The sequence below is a fragment of the Alosa sapidissima genome, chromosome 17, assembly GCF_018492685.1.
Source record: "Alosa sapidissima isolate fAloSap1 chromosome 17, fAloSap1.pri, whole genome shotgun sequence".
NCBI classification, from domain to species: Eukaryota; Metazoa; Chordata; class Actinopteri; order Clupeiformes; family Clupeidae; genus Alosa; species Alosa sapidissima.
Genome location: NC_055973.1, coordinates 26,584,480 through 26,601,047, shown reverse-complemented (window position 1 = coordinate 26,601,047; position 16,568 = coordinate 26,584,480). Strand labels below are relative to the sequence as shown.

Genomic DNA, 16,568 nt, shown 5'->3' with positions numbered 1-16,568 from the left:
CGTGGAGTGAGAGCGGTAGAGGCAGCACTTGGGACTGAAACAGTCAGACAACTGTGACACAAATAACAGAAGGAACACATTACATCACTGAAGAACAGTGGATCAATGGGAGATATCGATCCAAAGCTCAGCTCTTTGAGGGTCTGTCTACAGCAGTCTGGCCAAGTGCTCACCTAATGCACGCCTTTACTCATCGCACTCCACAGTCAGAGAACGAGGGAGTGAGAAGATGGGCAGAGCGATGGATGAACGGAGCAGAGAAATAGCAGAAATATGAAAATGATACAATTGGTGCAGGTGAGAAAGGTAGAAAAGGTTACATCACCAGCTAATGTGGTGCACTCAGCTCGTGTTGTGAAGGTGGTTTATTTGTTTTGTCTGTGGTGTGGTCACAGACATTCTGGGCACTCCTGAGGTTGATGGCGCAACTGTGTCTGCCAGTCTCTTACTTTAATTTCAGCTAATAGCTCCTGGTTGGAGGTGAATTTAAGCTAGGCATTTCACCAAGGCAGCTTTGCATACTATGATTATGCCACAAGGCAGTGCCCTGTGGTACTCTCACTTGTGTAAATACAGAGCATGCTTTATAACACACAATTGTCTCTTCTTGTCCTTGAATCAGTATTGATTTGCATGCCCTCATTAAACCTGCACCGTGCTGCTTGTTACATGGGTCTTGTGTAACATTCTGGAGAAAAACATGGAAGCTTTGCAGGTGGAGAAATTAGTTCTTACACTGCTTCTCTAAGGTTTCAAATGCCCGCAGTAGAGACTTAGCCAGCCTAACCTGTTGATGTGCGGTGAATCTTTCAGCACTGAACAAATAATATAAAGATGGTAGAGCTACCTTGGAGCCATAAACATGTTTTAAAGGTGGCCTGATGGCTTCGAGTCTGTAGACAGACTCTTTATAAAGCATCATAAAGGGATTTTGGGAGGACCATCTCTACTTTGAAGTGTCCAAAACGCATCAGGGCTTGAAAGCCTGTTAAAAAATTACTTGGCGCTTTGAGGAGATCTATACACAACAGTCCTATCATGCTCTCTTATACAGTGACGGAGAGGCAATTGTTGAGGATGCCAGGTATCCTGGTTGACTCTGAGTCTAGCTATCTGTGTCTGGAAGAGCACTTCACTCTCATCTGATCATATCTCTCCTTTAACTCTCTCTACTGATGGTAACTCCTAAGATTAGGATGTGGTGTTGAATGTTTGCCCTTTCTACCCCTATATGACAAGGAAGGAATGACTTTTCCCAGTCGTTTTGTGTGGCTAAGACACCAGGATACTATTGATCGGTCTGATGTCACCCAAGATATCATGAGGAACCGGAGAGTCCCTGGCGTCTTCAATTTGAGTCACACTCTCTTTATAGTGACATTTCCACGTTTAACCCTTTTAACATCAACTCAGCAAGGACAAGGATGCAGATAAGAGTTAAGAATTAACTAATATTATGATCAGACCGGGCATTACACACTGTCTGGGACATGAGGCATATCTAAAAGTCTATCTAGGGTGTCTGGCAAACAGTGTTTGTAGATGTGTGGTGATATTGTTTGACAAATTGTTCACATTTGATGAGGCCATAACAATGCAGGCTTGGTTGGACATGACGATACCTCGGCCTGATCCTAGTTCTATACACTTACACAAGTTAAATGTTTGCGGCAGATTTGCAGCAAACGTGTGGGTGATTTGTGGGAAACAAATGAGTTTACTAGAAAATATTGCCAGCAGTTTGCCCATGTTGACCGCTAGATGCAAACTTTCAGCAACATTGCCAAAAGCAAATTTGCGGCAGCTGTTCACCAGAAGCCTGACATTTCTGTAAGGCTAGCTAACTAATTTACATGCCTGGAGATGATGATGGGCGTTCCCTCAGTAGTGGTTAGTGTGGTTAGCATATTAGCCTGTTTGCGTGCTGCAATTAAGCTGTTATGGTGTTTGTTGTGCTCTCGGATGACTACTGAATCAAGAAGGAGTTCAAGCAGCTCTAGGTCATATGGTGTACACTGGAAGAACCCCAAGTTCATTAGATAGATAGTATCAGTGTGGCCTCAGGTCATAATGGCAGTTGAACAAAGCATGCAGAGTTCACCATAAGCCCATCTCTCTAGATGTCAATTATTTTATATGCAGTTTTGTTGTGCTATTGCAATTATGTTTTCATCGGTTTCTTAAGTGTCCATTTCCCAATATCAACTTGGTACTTTGATCTCTCTACATGTCTTATTCCCAGGTGAGTCATTCTGTTTTGTTGGATCTTTTGGATAAATCTTGGGCTCTTGTTATTGTGTCTAAACAAGTCAGAGTTAGTCACACATACCAATGTGTGACACATCTGTGTATTACACTTCAACATAGTTTTGCATAGATTACTGTAAAACTTAAAGTGAATGGTGGGCGCTCGAATGAAAGAGTTTCTGATGTTTTTGCTTAATTCTAGAGTTCATGGACACAGGGGTTCCACTTGTGTTATTGTATTATGTAATTTTATATTCAGAATTGGAATTGGAACTTTAATCGATGCATTTGGAAGAATTATGGCAACATACCTGAAATTAAACTTCTGTCACATGTTTTCTTGCTGTTCTGTCAACATATTTTGGAATAACACTTTTTTGTGTTGATAATATTTAGAAATGAGTTAAAACTGTGGAGTAGGTCATTGACCTTCAAAAGCTCCATACAACCTCATCTATAGTGCTAGAGATCAGTGTTCCAAGTCTTTATCGTCGCCTATGGTGGAATGTTGCGTGTTGATAGAAAAGCCATTGATAACTGTCACAGTCTATGTCAGGGTTCATGCTAGGGTTAGCTGCTCTGTCAATCAAGAGTTGCAAACACAACAGCTTTCCCTATTCTCTACAAGTGCTAGGTACTGAGGTACCCATACATAGCTCATGACACCTCCGAAGACAGCCCTCCCACATACCCCCCATACACAGTATACACACACACACACACACACACACACACACACTGGGTTCACCTGGTCGACCAGCTGAAGGCCGATCTCTCTGTCTGGCCTCGGCCCTGGTAGAGCTGGAGAATGTTTAAGTAAAGGGAGCGGCCGCCCGGGAGCAAATAAAAACGCCTTTACAGTCACTGCCACATAGAAACCTCACTTAGGGGATTGTGAAACACCCTTTATTCACTGCTTGTGTGCGGGAACAACACAAAGCACAGCTCAGGAGTTGACCCAGGCTCGCGCCCAACAGATCATCCCTCTGCTCACCTCTCACCCTGCCCTTAATGACCCCGAGATTCAGAAGAGTATTGATTTTACCTGATGCGCTTAAAGCTACAGTGTGCTTGTTCTGGCGGTGATGGTGCTGTTTTAACTGTGCTCGAAAGCGTTTTTTATTGGACGTTCTTGATCTGGGAAGCAAGTGATGATTGTGTGAGGCAGAAAGAGAGAAGTACAGAGAAATGTGTTTGTCAAATCTCTGATTAGGACTGGGGTGATAAGCAGGTGCTCCATATTGGATCTCTTAATAATCATGAGATCATATTTGTGAAATCACAGTGAGATTATTCTAGAATTACACCCACATCAACAGAAATCAGTCGCTTGTGGTATAGCTGCCATACTGATCCAGCTGTTTCATCCTGCATACATTGAAGTAAATATGTTTAGAATGCCAGTATATAGAAAATGTATGGGAAATGTATACTTGCCCGTATGGGTACACCTAGGTTTATTCCAAACAGCCATGCACTGAATCACATTTTCTGATTGTGTGCTTCATGTTAACAGTATGAATGTTGTAAATATACTAGTAAATATAGATACAATATGATGCAGCCAACCACAGATTCTATTTAAAATGACTTGCAGATGGCATTTAGTCAGTGTAGATAAGGAACTGTGTTTTTCCAACAAACATGAGACGGCAGGGTATGTGTGTGTGTGTGTGTGTGTGTGTGTGTGCCAGTCATTAATCCACTGTCTTAAACCATCAAGAGAGAGTTACACAACCTCAGACAGTGGTGTCAAAAGGCAGTCAGGATCAGTTTTAATCCAGAGGTGCTAAGGACGGCTTCACCCACTGACTTCCACGGCAGGTTCCCATTGCACCAACATTTATTTACTTTCTGACAGTGCAGACCATGCTGATGGTTTTCAGGTGGATGTCAAGTGAGACATCCACCTTATTCAGCAGTAGGGAGTCTCTTAATTCGGCTCTAGCCACGTTCATTACAAGTAAGTGAGACTGAGACGACTAGAGAATGGAAAAGAGGAAGTGAAAAAGGGCAGGTGGTGAATGACCGCTTATGACCGTACGACAACAGTATGATCCTCATTAATGGTAGAGGCTCAAAAAGCTGGCAGCCATGGCTATTGCTATGATTTTTTTTACAAACTTTTCTGAATTTCTTTTTAATAATAAGCATTAAACATAATTTATGATATAATGGCAGTGCCACCAGATTCTGGGCTACAACTAAATGCATGGTTAAAAACCATCACCTCAACACCCAAGCAGACATGTGCAGACATCAAACATGGGGTGGGAACATCCTGGCATTTGACACCGTTGAGATGATGTCTGGTGTATTAATAGGGTGAATTGTTGAAAGTAAATCTCTTGCATGACCCAATAATTGTGAAGACAAATACCACATCAGACACTGTTTAATGTTCTGAGAAAAGCCACAGATGGCTGTCAATCATCCATCCTTTACACAATATTTTAAAAAGGAAAAACACCACTGGTATAGTGGCTAAACTTCATTTAATACTTAGTTGTCTGAATTCAAATACTGACAATTCACTTTGGACGTATAACTACAGTCAAAATTGAATATTTTGGTCATGGTCTGTTTAAGATCACAGACCATACCAGTTGAGTAATTAATTAGTAACTTAGCACAGAGTTCTCCTGGGAGCACTAGTTCAAGCAGCCTTTTAGCGGGTTTTTTAGATACTTTCACATTCATCAGCAACATCAACATTTACTGCTTGTTTTTTTGCACCTTTTTTGAAAATGGCCTGTATATACCACCAGACATTCACCAACAATATTACTGAGAGGACAGTATTTTCATTCACCTCATTTGTTTCCACTATGGTTGCCAAACCACAGGTGATCTCACCTGAACGAGCTGCCATGGATCCCGGTAGTGAGCAGGCACGGGTTTGGCATGGGCCCAGCATAGAAAGAGAGTGGGGGGTCCTGGAGGTCACACAGGGCAGGCTTTAATTAGAGCCCCTCCCCCCCCCTCCATCCTGACGTTGCAGTACTCTCTTGGATGCTGTAGGGGGGAGTTTCTCTCTGTAGGCACCAGGCCACATCTATGACGGAAAGCTCTACTGTTTAGGCACTCTAGACTTCACAGTCTAACTTTTGTTCATCTTGTATGTTGTGTGTATTTAAAGTGCTGATTTTGCATGGTTACATAACAAAGTCCACAAAAGGATGCACATTCATGTTAAGATTGCTTTGGTAAGATCAGCTATTTGAGGATCAGTTATTCTCAATATCCCAGGACAATAGTACCAAATTAAGGTACTCTTACAAGAATTCTATAATCATTTGCCATGTTTAATATGGTGTAAACAGCAGTCAACAATTTCCCACCAAAACCTGTTCGCAAAGTGCTGGAGTGGGACAGGCAACCACCATGATTGAGAGTGAACTGAGCTAATATGTGGCAGTTAATAAAGTGGTTTGTATGGCTCAATCTGTCATCGAAGAGATCTTTGATACAGACCTTTGATATTGCTCACTATTCCAAACCAACTACCACATGTTTGAAGGGTTTTTATTTCATACCCATGGGGGTCTCTCTCGGACTCTTTCAAACACACACACACACACACACACTTTAAAGTTTATTGTATTTCATTAAAGCATCAGGTCATATTTGCTCTATTGGATTATTATCACAGTACTCTTGTCACCTCATTGATGGCTTTTTGTGGGAAAGGGATATTCATGTTTAATCATGGAATGGTTTAAGTTATAAAACAAAACATAGGCAATGTTAACAAAGCTGTAGCCTCTATATGCCCAATACAACCCTATACTATAATTGCCATCACTCTATCAGGACAAGGAACGACAGAGGTGAGGCTTATTGATGGCATTGATGGATGATTGACCCAGCAGTACTCATCAAACGTTTATAAAAAAAATGCAATTTTTAAGCTGTTTTAAGTGATTTCCTCGCGCCGCCCCGCAGACCACGAAAAGGTAATTATGCCCAAATCAAGACGTTTGTTCGCGTGTCTGCATGACTCCATGGCAACCTCGGGTCTCCTCTTGCGCAAACGTTCAGAACTTGCCATCAGCAATTACCCCCTGATCCAAATAAATGATTAGCCCTTTTGATGCAAAGTAGTTCAATAAAAAAAAATCTATAGACATCTATGCAACAATGAAATTAGAAGCAAATGTAACGACATCTGAAACTTGGTTTGAAATATTGAATTAGGCGCACAATGTGGCACACAATGCCAGGGCACTCTATATAACGCGTGTATGTAGATAATGGCCATGTTAGTTATTAAAAGTTATTGCTAAGGGTTTGGAGGGGATGTAAAGAACAAAGGCTGCAGCATGAGGGGCATAGCTCTTTATGAGGCAGTAGCCATCACCTCCTGATCCGTGGGGATGTCAACATTTTATGGCACAGCCTTGGTTTTGTCATCCGCCAAGTCTTAAAGGCCAATCATAATTGTATTTATTCCGTAAGATTTTTTTTTATTTTCCTCCCTTTCATGATTCGCTTTGATTAATGGAATGACTTTCGAATAGAGCATCATTCACTGCAGCAATTATCGCATCCTAATTAGAGAAAAAAGTTGTACAACTTCTTAGATAACGATGTAATAACATATGCACTGGTCACTGATAGATGCATGGTTATATGACCATGCACTTTTTTTAATCTGCGGTAAAAGCTACCAGGTGGATTACGGCATGTATAACATGGTATCATGTTGACTCCTTAATATAAGTGACTTCATGTGTTCACCGACCACTGCCTACTTTTCCCAACACTTCGTAAAAAAAGAATTAGGGGTAAAGGTGTAATTTGTGTGTACCCAGCCCCTCCCGCGGAACCCACCCTTCAGGTGAAAAAAAATCTTTTAAGATTTTTGTGTGTCTTTTAAACATCAGAAGGGTTTGTCTGGTCGAGCCAATCACGTCCCTCCCTGCCATAGATCGCAGCTATAATACATAGGAGTACAAGCAGAGCCCTCGCACTAGCGGCAGTGGCTTCAACTACCCTAAGGTTCCGAGGCCAATTTTCTACCTTTCCCCGTATACGCTGTAACCACCCACCTCCGATGTGCTCCGTTATCAATTCGCAGTCTCTCTCATTTCCGCACCTGCCACGGTAGGGATCGGTCTGGGGCCCACGCTTAAGCTGAACAAGAGGTGGAGGCAAGGACATTGCTTGGAAGCGGAGAAACGAGAACGCAGGACGAGAGATCCGTTCAGGGTCCGGCGCAAGATTTCAAAAACGAAACGAGGACTCGACTGAGATTCATTGGAAGAAATGCTGCTGTTAACGAGAGTCGTGCTGGTCGGTTTGCTCTGTTTGTCCTTGGTGTCGTCCGGGCTGGGTTGCGGTCCAGGAAGGGGCCACGGCAGGAGAAGACATCCGAAGAAGCTGACGCCTCTTGCTTACAAGCAGTACATTCCCAACGTTGCGGAGAAGACCCTAGGGGCCAGCGGCAGATACGAGGGCAAGATCACACGGAACTCTGAGCGATTTAAAGAACTGACTCCCAATTACAATCCCGACATTATCTTTAAGGATGAGGAGAACACCGGCGCGGACAGGCTCATGACACAGGTAGGGTGAAAGCCTTCCCCCCTTCTTCCTACTTCTCCGCCTAGACGCTGTTCAGTCTCAGTCTCTGATGCTGATAGTAGACAAGAACCACGGGCCACTACATCATCCCGCCCGGCAGCTCTTAAAGTCTATAAAGTCAGAGCTTTTGAAACTTCAATACGTCAAAGGTCTGTTAATTCCCTCTGGGCATGTTTTTTCTTTAGTCAAGACAGGGCTTTTCCTAATGAAAGCGTGCGATCGAAATGCCATCAAGCCCAGGCAAACCGGCGGGCTCCCAGTTTTCTCTCACTGAGACAGGCTCTTTAAAATGTTAATGTCTCCCTCTGCTCATATAGATATATGCAGTGTATCCGTATTGAGTTGTTGGACGCACATTATCTCTAAATTATGCAGTGTTGGGTGAAATATACATAGGCTACCGGCACTATGCATTTTTAAGATGTAATCTCTGATCTACAGTTAGTGCATAGCCAAGTGTAGAAAGTATGGCCCTCTTGACAGAGCATTGTCAATCACATGACATCTAAATATAGACAAATTAAAACATGAAGTCGTTCAGTCGGACATTTGCACGGATTTTGCAACTGGCAGTGGCTGTTTATCAGTGCATGAAAACATTGACATTTCTTTGAAAATGTTCCGAATACCACAGCTCCTCATTCACAGGGCGGGACAGAGCCAATTAGTGCGATGATAAAAAAAAAAAAAAGAAATAATTAAATAAAAGAGAAAGCGCACCGACGCGCCTTCGCTCCTCGCACTGCGTTTTGCTGCTGTGAGAAGATGTGTAGAGTAATATTACGCATTCGGCGCAAGCAGAACACATAGATATTGTTTGGTTTGTCACGGAGATTAGTTTGTGGACCATGAGCAGACGTCTTGTGTGGATACAGAACCGCAGGATCTGCTCGCATTGCGGTGCCCATGGTAAATATCCAAGGGGTCAAAATTGTATAGCCCGGATGTGTCGCATCCAGCGGGTTAGCCGCTGGACTACATCCTTGAGTATGTTTATCAAGATTGTAAAATTCGGGATGTGTTTTTTTATCAATACGAATCTAGACCGTGTTAACTTGGGCATTGCAACCCAAGACAGAACTCCGTCTTTAACAGAGAATGAACGCCAGTGAAGCAAGAGCGGCGCGCGCGGCAGTTTCCCCTGGACCGTGCGCCATGGGCACGAGCTCCGATTAAATATTCACTCCTGCGTGCGTGCGGTCAGTCTCTGTTCGAAACGCTGGTTCTGCTTTATTGGGCGACATATTAATTCTGGACATGTTCAAGAACTGGGGGTGTCTGAGAGACGAAGACAAATCTTGATTTTCGAGTCATTGATGTAGATCTAATGTGCAATGTTTCTTAGCGCTCATCCATCACCAGCAGATGTATGTGCGCCACGCAGTTAGGTGCGGAACATATTACAGGTTTTTTTCTGTGCTCAGTTTACTTCTTAATGGTATCAGGGACTTAATATGTTCTAGACATTAGCATTATTGTTGTAATTTGTTGAAAATGTCTGGACGCTATCCACGTGCCAGCAGCGAAACATTGCGCAGCATATATGACACACCAGTAGATGTACACCAGCAGAATCAATGGTATTTTTAGTCGCATTTAGTCAACAACGAGTGTAAATCATATTCAACTCTGTTTTTGGCACCTTGTTGCATACAATGAAAATGGCAGTGTACCTCAAGCAGCCGTCCTTCTTGGGAACCGGCTCCCCCACATGGGATGCTACTCTCACAGCATTATTAAGAAGCATTTGAACTTCTGACCCTTTGCTGTTGAAAGCAAAAGCCATGGATGAATCCATTACAGACACACTAAACGGCTCAACATAGAGAGCTACAAAATGTATCGATCTAGGTGATTGTGTGACATGTAATCTATCGGAATGCAAGAAACACACCTGCAACATAAAGGGCGAGACAAGTTTACAGCTAGTTCAAGCGGAATTGTAGGGGGTTCTTTGCAGATGTGTGTGTGTTTATGCTGGACGGGCTGTGACACTCTGCTCATTTGTCGTCTTTAAAAAAACACTGTTTGTCTACAGAGTTGATCTAACATCCCTGCAAAAAATCCAGCGGTCCCTGTGAGTCAAACACTGGTGATTTTAAGGACCCGTTAAGATGATTAATTTCGTGTCTGGTTCAGTTTCCTTAGGTGTAAATCAAGCGTTGTTAAAAATGATCTACCAGCAGCAATCCTCCAACAAACCCCTTAGGCTACATGCGTCTAGGAAAGTTAACCAGACAACCTGCAAACTGCACGCCCCAAGTCACTGCATAGTTAATTTGATAATAATAAAAAACAAAATCATCGCGACTGCTACCAGTGGCTGTTACGGCGGGGAGAAGGCACCACTGGGATATTTGCAGTGACAGGTACCCGCTAAGTATTTACTCTAAACCCAAATTATTCTGGGAGGAGATTAAGAAACGTCTGCAAGCGTCGAGGCCTGTTGAACAAAACTCGGTCTCCGAGTACAAAGCGACAGCGGAAGGATTCCCGCTGCGCTTCACGGTGACTGAGCAGAATTGGGCTTGATTTGCGGCACACGACCCAATGAATTAATAAAGACTTTAGGCTTCACGGCTCTTGACTCCCGGCAATCCCGCTCAGAGTGTGCAGGGGAAAGGGTTTTGGCATGTCTCCCTGATTTTTGCCTCCTGCAAGTGCCACAAGTGCCTCATATGATAACTGGGCCCCCGATATATCAGAATTACGGATGTTTTACTGTTTTGTTTGACTAAAGGAAAACTAGAAGGAAACTGAGAGTCGAATATATAGGAGACTGTTGACCTTGTGTTTACTAGAGGGTTTGTTCCGTGAAGCCCATGTGTGCTCGTGCGATCATACTAAATGACTTATTACAGGTATTTATATTGCTTAACAACGTCTGTGGGAATATTTTAAATAGTTTTTCAAGAAAGGGCTAAAAGACCCCCAGTTAAGCAATCATGTCACGACCCAAGAACAAACTTGAGCCACGAGAATAATGAAAGTTCCCTCTCCGTGGGAACGCTGAAAGGTCTCTTTGTGACGTTTTATTTGACATATTAGTTAAGACTGAGGAAGAGTCGTCCAGGAGAAGGCCAAGCATCTGATGTCAGGGTCCCATGAATGGTTGTCGGGTGCGCCATTCAAATCACCCACCATATTATTTATTTTATAGCTATGCGTGGCTTTTCCTTTGCTTTTTTTAGTGTTTCAATATGAATAATTTATCCTAAGAAAATACACATAACACGAGCAGCTATTAAACAACATCTTTCAGTACAGGCACAGAATTATGAAAGTAAGGCTCATTCCATCAGAATGGAGACAAACAGGCCTTGGCATGGTCACACCTCTCCTGGACTGGATCTATATGTTTTAGGCCAGTGAAGCGAACGCAATGCCTTATCAATATTTCATTGCCAGCGATCTTAGATGTGCCATCCGACGCTGCTCCCGAGACAGAATATTCTAGCGGGTAGAGAGTCAAAGAGGCCAATTCCTTCGAAATAGAGACTTGAAATATTTCTTAGGCTTTTGCTTCGGATAAGGGAAAATGACAATTGACCCTCGGCTCTGTTTATCTATTAAATTATGACTGGAATTCTGAGGTCCTTGCCGGTTTGTTGCAAATATCTAAAATGTTAAGCACTTTAGCGAGTCATTTGTCAAAGTAAAGCTTTCAAGAGCCGATAAACCTATTCGAGGGTAGAAAAAGGGAAATGTTTCACCGCCACGTGACATGCATGAAGTCCCCGTGGTGCAAAGTATTTGTCTAAAACCTGAGCAGCGCATGCCATTCTGGCTTTTCAGAATAAACAAACCTCTCTGTTTAAGTACACTCGCGTTAAAAATCCAGCGTCCCCAACAGTTATATGCACAGCACGAACCAAGCAATACATTAGAAGTAGGCTAATGTGTATTGGTATGTTTTATACCCTAGACCATACCCAACGTCAGATCTATAGCCTTTATATATGATGTATGCTTTAATGAAGCGTCAACACATAACTAACACCTGGTTGGCTCTTCTTCTCTTTGACATTCTGCAGAGATGTAAGGACAAGCTCAACTCGTTGGCTATCTCGGTGATGAACCAGTGGCCTGGCGTCAAACTACGCGTCACCGAGGGATGGGACGAGGACGGCCACCACTTCGAAGAATCGCTGCATTATGAGGGCCGTGCCGTGGACATAACAACCTCAGATCGGGACAAGAGCAAATATGGCACCCTGTCTCGGCTAGCCGTGGAGGCTGGCTTCGATTGGGTCTATTACGAGTCCAAGGCCCACATCCACTGCTCAGTGAAAGCAGGTGAGAGTGCGGTCAGTCAAATCCCCACCCAGATTTCTGTTAAGACACCCCCCAACCACCAACACACACACACACACACACACACGTGCGCGCGCTATGCACAGCTAACATGGATTCAGTTTACGCATCTTGTGCGCAATGCAAACTCAGGGTGGTTGACATTTCTCAAAATAACTGTTTAGAAGTGACACCGATTTCATGCAATGGCCTGGAACTACAGGCTGAAGATATATGTGTTTTTCCCCTAATCCCCTCAATCTGACAAGTATAAATGCACATAAATTCAATAAACCTCCATCTGATTAGCTAACCGGTCAGCGGCTTGTACAGTACTCGTATTAAGGCAATGGAATGCATTCATTGGGCAGGTGTTCAGCAAGGCCTAACAGAGACCCCCTACCTCAAATACAGTAGTTTACTCATCTGAAAGTCTTGAGTCTGCTCAAGATACATTTCATATATATATTTGTGGACTTTACAGACATAAGGCCTTTTAAATCCTGTCTTTCAGTGCAGTAATGGCATAGGCTGCTTTTATTAGTGTTTATTTGGGTAATCTAACCTGTTTTGTCATCACCACCGATAAACCAATTCCAGCCATTAAATGATAGCTAAATCCTCAACAGATACACACATTTTGTCGACTTCAGTCCTTGTTTGGTTAATGGTTAATGGATATCATTAGTGTTTATATAATCAACATTAATCTGTATATTATGTACAATAAGCTTTCACGTGGACAGCCTGTACCAGTGATGTTAGTCTGGTAGCTGTTTTGTGTTTATTTTACCTGCCATACTGAGTAGCCTATAATACGATCTTATATCGCCACACTCTGTTTCTATGAAGGAACCACGTCTGTCTGCGCCAGTTATAAACATGTCAATGCAAGTGGTAGGCCTAGGCTATCCCATAGCCTGCATGCAAACAATTACGACACAACTAATGGAACTGCTATTTAAAATGACACTGATTTGCATCCAATTGAATTAGAGACCCAAAGACGGAATTAAATGGTAAAACATTTTCAAAATTATTTTCCAACTGAAAATATTGGAGAATTTACGAAGTGTTCCAAATCGTGTAGCCTAATGTTATTCTGTGTATGCAAAATGCGACGGATATCAGGCAATCATTATTATTACTAGATCTCTTTCTAACTGCTTTTGCTAAGTATTTTCCATAGGGCTCACGCATTCTAGTCTTTCACTTGTTCAAAAAGATTCGATCCTCTGGCTCAGTGCCAACAATAACCGCTGCTTAAGTTGCTCTGAGAGACGCGATCAAAATTGATGTCCTCTCCGGGTGCACAGCCCGTGTTTGAAGTTTTGATGGCAAATCTGCTATTTAAAATTCAAAACACAGGGGATTGAGATAGTATTGAAGTCTGTGTCATTCTGGGTCATGTGACTTTACAAAAAGGATTTGGACGAAGCAAGGCTGGACTTGCTCGGCCAAATCTGTTTCTCAATTGTCACCACCTTATAGCATGGCCCGGAATCTCATGAGCAGATTAAACGCAGGAACATTCCGAGCTATACAGCTCCATTCTCCGGCCCTGTTTGCTGAGCGTGTGATCCAAGAGATCGGAATGTGAAGAGTTTCTCCAAGTCCAGAATTATTGTCACCAAGATTGACAACAGAGCGAGAGAAGCGATAGAAAGGGGGACATTGATGTTAGGCTAGCACAAGCATTTAGGGCCTCTGGCCTCATTTAAATTCAAATCTACATCTTGAGAGGCTTGGAAAAGTGTCTCGACAGGATAAACACTGTTTGCCGCTCACGGGGTTCCTCTTTTCGAGATGCGTGTGAATTGTCACACAGAAGTTTCTGCACCTGAGCAAATATGAGCACAGGAGCTGGGAAGGGCTAAGTGTCCTTTTCCAAGAGTGGTTCTGTACACAAATTGCATTATAATGACAATGTTATTCTTTATTGGTTTTAATTAGTGCAGAGCAGGCTTTTGTTACACCCGATGTCCGTCCCAGCACAGAGCTGAAGTCCACAATGTCGAGGATGAGACGGATCCTGCGGAGAAACGTACCACCTGCGTTATTAAAGCCCGAACTGCCCTAATTAAAAATCAATATAGAACTCGTATTGTCATTCAAATGTAGCTTGTATAGGGTAGCCTACGCTCTCCAACAGGGACATGTTCTCTTTCGTACTCCTTCCCTTTCTTGGCTGGGATGGTGATTGTCTTTCCCATCTGTATGTACACACCTGATCCATAAAATGTGCCTAGACAAGAGCCTTTATATGTATGTATATTGACGTTTTTATATTTTACACCAACAGAAAACTCAGTGGCTGCAAAATCCGGAGGATGCTTCCCGGGCTCGGCTTATGTAACCCTGAAACACGGGGTAAGAAAAGAGGTGAGAGATCTGAGACCTGGGGACCAAGTGTTGTCAGCAGACAGCGCTGGAAATCTCGTCTACAGCCCTTTCATCATGTTCATGGATCAAGACTCGACGACACGTCGAGTGTTTTATGTGATTGAGTCAACAGCGCCCAAGCGCAAGATCATCCTCACCGCGGCCCATCTCCTGTTTGTGGTCAGCAACTCCACGGAGGACCTCAGCACCATGACGGCCACGTTCGCCAGCAAGGTCAAGCCCGGACAAAGGGTCATCGTTGTCGATGATAAACACGCTCAACTGAAGCCTGTCATTGTGGCTCGGATTTACACGGAAGAACACGAAGGTTCCTTCGCGCCAGTGACAGTGCAAGGAACGATAGTAGTCGACCATGTACTGGCCTCCTGTTACGCAGTTATCGAGAATCACAACCTGGCGCATTGGGCCTTAATGCCACTAAGGTTGGGCTATCATCTATCCACGTTGTTACTCCCCAAAGACCATACCAACTCTAACGCCACCGGGCAAGAGGACGGAATTCACTGGTACTCCAAGCTTCTATATCAAATGGGAACGTGGCTCTTGGACAGTCACGCTCTCCATCCTTTGGGGATGTCATTATCGAGTTGAAAACGTCAAACGGATATAACAAAGAAAAAATAAGACCAATGTAGGAGAAAAAAAGACTATGTAGAATTTAAAACAGAAAGAGACAAGAAAGAGTCAAAGGCCCCTTACGGAGTTGGGATATTTATTTCATTGACTTTTACATGTGTCATTTTCAAAGAATAAATGGAGCCTTAAAAGTTTTCTTTGAATAATTTATTCTCATGTGAACTCTCGCTGGTGTCACACAAATGGATTCTTATGCAGTGTGACCAGCCAATTGTGCAGAATCTATTTTTGTATATCTCAAGTAAGACGCAGAGAAAAAGAACATGTAAAAAAGAAAGAAAGAGACAAGACGTCTTGACAGGTTGTAATGTTCTGTGCATATGTGCAACTGACTGTTATATTTTGGGGGACAACGCAAACTTCGCTGGGGTCCATAAATTATATTTTTATACACAGAATTGTAAATTAGATTTTGACAGATCGTTACAGAATCACGTTTCGTTATTTGAAATAGTGTAAGATACGAGAATATATTTTAATTTAAATAGTTGCAAAAGTCTTGGCAATCTTGTGCTGTTTTTCTGTGTTCATCAAGACTTCTGTTATTTTGTAAGATTTTGGTTCAGTTGTTAGAGTTGGGCAGATCTTTCGTCTCGTAGGCTATCTGCTGTATACTCTCTTTCCCTCGGTCTCATTGTGTCTTCTATTTCAGAAATGCACATTCTGATATCTCAGTAACCATATAGCCTCGTAGTACAAAGCAAAATGTTTCGTTGAATAAATTAATAAGTAACTCATGTAAATTTACTAAAATGTATTTTTTCTTTTCATATTTTGTAATAGGGAAATAGTTTTATAGAAATAAAATGCGACAAGATGCACAGTTTGGATAGCTTATGATAGCGTGACCGTATCAGTTTACTTTCATGAGGGCAATGTGTCAAGCAATGTCTAGAGTTTATTATTTATATGTTTACTATAAAAAGAGATAAAGAAAATGTTCAAAGTTGCAGCTGTTATTATTTTTTATTTGCAAGGGGCGTGAAGTGAGCACCACTGATATCAGATTGACAGGTCAAACTATCGAAAACTTGCACTCAAAAGTCATGACACCATTTAATTTTCCTGGAAAGTTGATAGGCCTACTACAGCCTATATTCTGCACTTAACATATCACCAGTCATTTGTATTCTGTCGATGTCTGCTGCCATTTCCCTTAAATAATGCATATACTCGTTTTAAAATTATTCAAAAAGTCAAATGTAGTTTGTTTAATTTGGGTTGTCGTATTAACTGCATGTAAATCTCCATAAACGTTTTGTGCATCCTCGTGTGCCTGATTGTATGACAGAGAGCCAAATTGTGTGGAGAACATCAGGCTCTATTGATTTCACTTGCCCAATAAGACATTAAGTTGAAGATGACGCCAGTCCGGGATAAATTCGACCAACCTTTGAACTGTC

The 16,568-nt window shown here is 42.5% G+C and overlaps 1 protein-coding gene across 4 annotated transcripts; it reads left to right on the top strand.

Moving 5' to 3' along the window:
- Nucleotides 1-7,201: 7,201 nt before the first annotated feature.
- shha (sonic hedgehog signaling molecule a) lies at nt 7,202-16,114 on the top strand. 4 transcript variants are annotated; one of them, XM_042068595.1, is made up of 3 exons: nt 7,202-7,815; nt 11,868-12,129; nt 14,429-16,114. In XM_042068595.1, exons 1-3 carry the CDS (start codon nt 7,516-7,518, stop codon nt 15,118-15,120), a joined length of 1,254 nt encoding a protein of 417 aa, XP_041924529.1. In that variant the 5' UTR covers nt 7,202-7,515; the 3' UTR covers nt 15,121-16,114. The 4 variants fall into 4 exon arrangements, with proteins under 4 accessions (XP_041924529.1, XP_041924533.1, XP_041924530.1 ...); XM_042068599.1 differs by lacking the exon at nt 7,202-7,815 and adding an exon at nt 8,686-8,742; XM_042068596.1 differs by lacking the exon at nt 7,202-7,815 and adding an exon at nt 10,898-10,952.
- Nucleotides 16,115-16,568: the final 454 nt, after the last annotated feature.

Bases quoted from the DNA above. Each gene is read 5' to 3' on its own strand.
- shha (XM_042068595.1), top strand. From the start codon at position 7,516: ATGCTGCTGTTAACGAGAGTCGTGCTGGTCGGTTTGCTCTGTTTGTCC. The intron at 7,816-11,867 runs GTAGGGTGAAAG...GACATTCTGCAG, and splicing joins CGGACAGGCTCATGACACAG to AGATGTAAGGACAAGCTCAA. The intron at 12,130-14,428 runs GTGAGAGTGCGG...TTACACCAACAG, and splicing joins CCACTGCTCAGTGAAAGCAG to AAAACTCAGTGGCTGCAAAA.